The sequence below is a fragment of the Helobdella robusta genome (genome assembly GCF_000326865.2).
Source record: "Helobdella robusta unplaced genomic scaffold HELROscaffold_15, whole genome shotgun sequence".
Lineage (NCBI taxonomy): Eukaryota > Metazoa > Annelida > Clitellata > Rhynchobdellida > Glossiphoniidae > Helobdella > Helobdella robusta.
The window spans coordinates 463,628-471,174 of NW_008703839.1; the positions used below are offsets into that span (position 1 = coordinate 463,628).

The 7,547-nt window shown below is 38.5% G+C and overlaps 1 protein-coding gene across 1 annotated transcript; it reads right to left on the minus strand.

Moving 5' to 3' along the window:
- Nucleotides 1-2,130: 2,130 nt before the first annotated feature.
- On the minus strand, nucleotides 2,131-7,193 carry HELRODRAFT_169167 (hypothetical protein; the record flags this gene model as incomplete). Its single annotated transcript, XM_009015036.1, has 6 exons — nucleotides 2,131-2,280; nucleotides 4,782-4,880; nucleotides 5,076-5,344; nucleotides 5,414-5,508; nucleotides 5,708-5,902; nucleotides 6,991-7,193. The coding sequence occupies 6 exons, from the start codon at nucleotides 7,191-7,193 to the stop codon at nucleotides 2,131-2,133; spliced, it is 1,011 nt and encodes a 336-aa protein (XP_009013284.1).
- Between the last annotated feature and the right edge of the window lie 354 nt (nucleotides 7,194-7,547).

Consider the following 7,547-nt stretch of genomic DNA (forward strand, 5'->3'; position numbering starts at 1 on the left):
TGGAGTGTGTGGAACTGCATTTTGGTCTAAGGTAGCCAAATGAGACTTTAAATGTAACAGTTCAGTATTTAAGGTGTCGTCTAGATCGTTTGGAAATAAAGATCTTAATCCATCCGCTGCAATCTCTAGCTCACCCACTGACAATGTTTTGAACTGTACAATTGCTTTGAAATTTTCATTAATTTCTACATAATCGTTTCGTTTCTTGTTCATTTCAGAATTTAAGTTATCCACAATTACAAAAAATATGATTACACGAAAATTTTCTCGAGTGGTAAATTCTGTTCCTTTGTCAACTGATTCGTCGTAATGCCGCTTCCGTTTTCTTAATGGCGGTACCTTGTAGTCATCAACTAAAGACAGGACTTTTCCTTTTTTTTCATAATCCTCAAATCTTTCTCTGAGTGATTCGAACAACGTTAAATGTGAGTCGTAAATTTCGATTACAGTCGATAGATCAATGTCTACTTTTTGAAGTTTGACGTTAGACTTGTTCAGACATTCTAAAACAAAACTCCACAATTCTACCATAATTCCGGTTTCAAGAAAACTCAAATTAGAAATAATTCTTCTATCCTCAGCACGAATTTCTGGTTTGAATCCTTTTAAAGTATCAATTTCAATAATTATTTTTATTCAACTTGAATATTTTTAAATAATAGTTTTCAAAATTTGCCGCCCCAGGCCGGTGCCTGTTGTGCCTGTGCGTTAATCCGCCACTGTTTCTTGATTTTGCTAAAGCTTTTGATTCTGTACCACATGAACGATTATGTATAAAATTAGAAAATCTTGATGTTAAAGATAAATTGTTAGGTTGGTGCAAAGCATTTTTAAGTGAAAGAAAACAAAGAGCGGTAATAGGGGAGTATGTGTCAAGCTGGATAGATGTCCTGAGTGGGATTCCTCAAGGGTCGGTACTTGGAGCATTACTATTTGTGATGTACATCAATGACCTTACAATGAACGTCAGAAATAATTGTAAATTATATGCAGATGACACAGAATGATTTGGATGATATGTTTAATTGGTCAGACAAGTGGCAGGTGAAATTCAATACTGAAAAATGTAAAATATTGCATATTGGTAGGAATAACTATTTCTACTATTTGATTACTATATGTATTATGATAGGAAAGAAAAAATAAAATTAAATAAAACTGAACTTTAAAAAGACTTGGGTATTTATGTGTCAAATGATCTGAAATTGGAAGGAACATGTCTGTTATGTAGTTTGGAAAGCAAACAGAAAACTAAACATGATTAGAAAGTCTTTTCAATTTCTTGACGAAAAATCACCAAAACTGCTTTATACATCTCTGGTAAGACCGCACCTGGAGTATGCGGCTACAGTCTGGAATCCATATCTAACAGGAGACATAAAAAAGTTAGAGCAAGCTCAGAAAAGAGCAACCAGAATGTGTAAATTAAAAAACTTACCATACCATGACAGATTAAATATGATTGGTTTAACAACTTTAGAAAAAAGAAGAACCAGAGGTGATCTAATTCAGATGTATTAATTTTTAAGCGGCACAAATGTAATAAACTGGCATAATGAACCGATATTCGTGTTTGACCCAAGAACAAGAGGACATAATGAATGGAAAAAGTTAAAAAAGAAAACTGCCAAAAACGTTTTTTACAAATCGTATAGCCAACAATTGGAATAACTTATCTCAGGAAGCAATTGATGATTTGAATATTTTATATATTTAACTTATTTAATATATATATATATATATATATATTAATATATATATATATATATATATTTAATATATATATTTTATATATTTAACTATATATTTTATATATTTAACTGTATAGACTTAATTATAGAATGAATAATTTAAAGCAGTGACAGTCACGTTACTAATGTAACCTGACTCAATGCACACACGTGCATCACTGAATATTTTTATTATTATTATTATTAGAACAAAGCATTCAAGGTGTTCTTGGTATGAACATTGAACTAATTTTATTTATTTAAATCTTCTGAAGTAATTAGTAGAAGCTTCTTGCTTGGCTTTATCGACGTAGACCCCAGAGAGACTCAGCTATGGTCATTAAATACACATACATACTCACACAAGTATGGACTGCATTTTCGTGAGCAAAGAACTGGGTCATTGATGTGACTTCATGTGGGCAAAGAGTCCAATTCTAGGCAAACATCGACAATTACCGATTTCACAGACCCACACTCCTGTGCCGCTTTCATCCTGGGCCACCTGTTTTCGCCGTTTCCTTTTGTCAACCAGAGCTGTGATACGTACCTGTTCAAAGGCAGAAACCGCCACCTGTGAGTTCGATCTCCATTCCGTACGCTGTTGGGTTTCAGTGCAGAATGTTTTTGGGCCAAGCCCACACTTTTTCAAGTTTTCCTTCAGACCGTCCTTATATTTACGAACCGGGCCAGTTGCAAGACGAGCACCCAAGGCCAGCTGTCCAAAGAAGACCTGTTTTGGAATTCTTGCATCCGGCATGCGGACAACGTGTCCTGACCAGCGAAACTGGGCCTGGAGCAGCATTGCCTCGATACCCATTGTACCACATTTCTCCAATAATGTGAGCAATAGCTTGAAGACATTTCATGTGGAATTAATTGAGCTTTCCTATGTGGCGTCAATAAGTCGTCCATGTTTCACAACCATATAGCAGAGTAGTCAGTACAACTGCTTTATAAACTGCAATTTTGGTAGCCAGAGACACTCCATGCTCCCTCCAGAGACGTCTACTTAATTCTCCAAATGCAGCACCAGCCTTTGCGAGCCTGGCTGTGATATCACTATCGGTAGCAGTTGTATTTGAGATGTAGCTGCCAAGATAACAAAATCTATTGACAGCCTTCAACTGCAAGCCGTCTGCTGATACTGTGGCCGCTGAATCAGATGAGATTTGGTAGCTTTGATGTAGAGCCTCTGTTTTCTTTAAACTCACTGGGAGTCCAAATTTTTTAGCTGCGGCATGAAAACGATTGAAAAGAGAATGAACTTCATTCTGTGAATGTGCAACCAGAGCACAATCGTCGGCAAAGAGGAGGTCGCGAACAATGACCATCTTCGTCTTTGACTTTGCTTGTAGACGTCTGATGTTGAAGACATCTCTATCCAGGCGATAGCATATTGGTATGCCTTCGCAACAGTTTTAAAAAACAACCTTCAGCATCAGGGAGAGGTAAATGTTGAACAACAACGGGACCCTGACGCATCCCTGTTTGGTACCATTATGGACCTCAAATACCGGAGAATGTTCTCCATTTTCAATTACGCTTGCTCTCATACCGTCGTGAAAGGAGCGAACAATGGAGACAAAAACGGTGAACAACCAATCTTCACCAGACATTTCCAGAGAGCTGAAGGATCAACAGAGTCGAATGCCTTTGTTAGATCGACAAAGACAAAATGGAGACCATGTTGCTGCTCTCGACATTTTTCCTGTAACTATCTAGCAGTAAAGATCATATCGCTTGTACCACGCCCAGCCCGAAAACCACATTGACCCTCCGGAAGGATACCAATATCATTGACGTGCTTAGTCAGACGATTGACAATCACTCGAGCCAGTATTTTGCCGGGAATTGAGAGCAAGGAAATCTCCCTATGGTCATCACAACACGAACGATCGCAATTTCTTTTAAACAAATGGACGATGAGAGCTTTTTTTAAAATCCTGATGGACTGTCTGTCCTTTCCACATCTGTCAAAACAATGCCACCATCCTGATCCTAAGGTCTGGTCTACCGTATTTGAACAACTCTGCTGGGAGACCCTCCGGACCTGACGCCTTTCCAGCAGCCACCTGTGAAATGGCCTTTTCCACCTCAGGCAAACTAGGAGGGACATCAAGACTGTTTGCCGCATCCCACTCAGTCAATTCAGCAAGCACTGTATCATCAAAAGAGGACTTCTGGTTTAGCACACTACTGAAGTGCTCAGCCCAGCAGGCCAGAATACCAGGACCATCTCTGATGAGTGTTTGACCGTCATATGAGCGCACAGGAACACTGCCTGATTCACGCCGGCCAAACACCTTTTTTAAATTTTTGTAAAAAGATTTCATGTCTTTGCCATTGGTCGACCACCAGAATTTTTTCATTTGGCAAAGTCTCCTCTGTGCTGCGTGTCTGTGCATATTGAGCCTTCTTTTCGCTACTATTTTTGTCGTTAATCCTGGCAAGATGAGTTTTGTGCATTTCATCCAAAAGCCATCGAGCCTCCTCATCCTGATTATCAAACCAGTCTTCATGGACACTACGTCGCCGACCGAGCACATCTACCGCAACGTTTTCCAGGGTCTGCCTGAACTGAGGCCATTCGATACCCGCATCTTTCGCTAGTTCATTCTTAATTTTTTGACAAAACGATTCTCTGATTGCCCAGTTATCCAGTTTAGCCACATCCAATTTAGTAGCTCTAACAGCTTTTTGGTGTCTCTTGGCTGGTTTTGCTGTTAGAAACACTGACATCTTGATGAGACAGTAACTTGACCACATTGTAGTTTTCCGAAACGCTTTAGTTAGACGATCGAGACAAAGGTCACGTTGCCTTGTTAGGATGTAGTCGATAACATGCTAGTAACCTGAACGCGGATGCTTCCAGTTGGTCTTCTTCTTGTTGGCCTGTTGGAAAACCGTATTAGTTATCACCAGACTGTACAGAGTTCAAGCAGCATAGTTCCGTTTGAGTTTTTCTTTCCAACTCCATTGCGACCAAGCACCCTGGGCCATAGCATGTGGTCAGTGCCAACGCGGACATTTAAGTCTTTCAAAACAAACAGTTGATGCTTTATATGGTGTTAAAGCAACAGCTTCATTGAGCTGCCCATAGAACAAATCTTTTTCCTCCTTTGTTGGCCAAGCGTGGGTGCATAGCAGCTGATCAAAGTGGCAGTGTGGTTTTTTTCTAGGCTAAGTTGCATCCTCATCAGCCGAAGAGAAATACCAAAAAGAGCCTCGTTTACAGTCTTTAGGAGGTAGTTACAAATAGCAAAACTAACTCCACCCGTTCGTATCTCTCCCGTTGGTCGACCCTGGCAGAAAAAGATGTAACCAGCACCCTTTTCCTCAAACTGGGTTGATGCAGAAAATTTTGTCGATGCCAAAGCTGGCGAGCTCACGAGCCACAATTGCAGTGCGACGTTCATGTCGACTTTCCTTGTCTAGCAATGTATGTACATTCCAAGCAGCAAGGTTCAAGATATTTCTTTTAACAATTTTTGAATTTTTACCGCAGAGAAAGATGTCCAGACATGAGCTAGCAATGTTTAGGACAACCTTTTCTAGTCCCCTCTTCAACTCTGAAGAAAGCAGTGCGTCCCTAAATAGGGCTGCTTTGTCGTCTGGAGCAGGCACCGAACACCACCGTAGTTCTCAGTGGATGAGCGATGTACATCTCACAGACCACCTACGTGCTGATTTGTGGCTAAACACCTCCAGTGTCATCCTCCATTTGTGTCCGTCGCCGTAGAACTTGGCCCTCACAATGACAACCACCAATGACAACCTTCACAATGAATCGTTTAAAGGTCGACCTCATCAGGCACAACGTGTTGAGACGCGATGACCAACCATGTGGACGCATCAGTTTGGGCGAAACTGTAGTGTAGTATAACCGTCCCTATAGCACAACTGAACAATGGTTTCAAATCAGAGTTTCACCTTCTTCTAGATGGATTGCTTATGAAGCTGACGGACATCCTCACCCCGAAACCAACAGAACACCAGTTTTAAGGCGCTGGTTACTCGCCATTCGCCCTCTCCGGTTAGCATTACCCACCCCCCGCCACGTAGAGGCCAGGAGTAGGACATCTCCAACACCACTTCCGGCTAAAATCAACTCTTTTGGGGGGCTCACACGTACGTATACGCAAACAAACGTAAAAATAAAAATCTTTGATCTGAAAATTTTTGAAAATTTAACTTTGCCGGTGGTTTTTTAATAACGCACTTGAATCCGTGGCAAACCACACAAACAAAATTTGCAAATCGCAAAATCCGCGGAGTTTTGAGAATTTTTATCCGCAACCGTTGTAACCGCGGTTGGGAACCGCATTGCGGTTATCCGCTTGAGACTCTAATAGCACCACCTGAACAAAAGTTTAGGATATCTTTTTACAACCAGATATTATAGATATATCAATTCAAGCAGTAAATGATAGATTTACTCAATTATTAAAACATAATGCGTTATTTGGGTTTTTAACAATATAAAGGGCATACCTTTAAAGGATGACAAACTTAAAGCGCTGTTACGATTAGCGCTAAATCAGATATAACGAATGAGAATTGTGGAATGATATAAAAGCTATATGGAAACTTGTGATCCATCAAAAAGCGATCCAAAAAATGTTTTGCATTGAAATTTGTCGAAGCGTTTCCTAACCTTTTGATAGCTCTTCGGATTCTTTTAACGTCACCAGTCCCAGTTGCCAGCACCGAAAGAAATTTTTCAAAGTTAAAAATAATAAAATTGTATCTGAAGTCTCAAATATGCCAAGATCATTTAGTTAATCTTGTTACCATTTCAATCGAAAAAGAAATTGCTGATTTCTGAATTTAAAGCAAAAAAATTCATTATTAAATACAATTTATATAAATTAATAATTTTTAACATGTTTTTTAATATGAATCGATTTATTTGTGAAAAGTTTGTTTTCGAATGATTTTTCCAAATAAAATCAAATGAAATTGAAGTTTTCAAATAAAAAATTTATTGGAGAGGGGTGGCATATTCGCCTGTTGCCTATGCACAAAAGAGTCCTAGAACCGGGCCTGGCTTTTATAATACTTCCATTCATTACAGAAGTAGGAATTCTTAACAAAATGTACAAAGATGAAAATTTATATCCTGAAAATCCACAGTAAAGACGATACCGAAAACCAAAACACCGATAACCATTAACAATTAAGTAATTAGTAATTAAACGAAAAACATAAAATTTCAATGGAGCAGTGGCGTCACTAGGGGGGTGCGGGGAGTGCGGACCGCACCAAGCATTGAATTATATATAAGAATGGCTTTATAGTGTTGACCTTCTTCTCAAGGTCAGGAAGCTTGGAAGCAAACTTTTTTAGCACCAAATTGTCAATGGGTTTTTCAGTTTTCCAATCTATATTTAGCTTCTTCCCTGTTAAACTTTGTGCTATCGGCGACAAATTCTTGTAAACATTTTTTACTGCTGAAATCATTCTATGGCAGTTTTAATCGATTTTAAACTTAATAATTTAACTGAATTTTGATCCATTTTGATTTTATAAATGTCATTTTCTTAAAAGTTTTACAAATGTTACATTGTGCCAGGAAAAACTAGACTCATACTAGTAGAAGAAGAGAGGTTTTTTTTGTATTTTTATTTTGAATTTTTGACTTTTTATTTTTTAAACTGTCTAATAAATTAATGTTAAAAAAAACTCAAAAATTTCAATGTCGGTATATTCGTTCGTGTACTTTAAAAAATCTACGTTTGTACTGGCATCGAAATTTTCTTGTTTTATCAACAACTAATTGGTTAATTAGAACTAGATAACAAGCCTCATAAATCT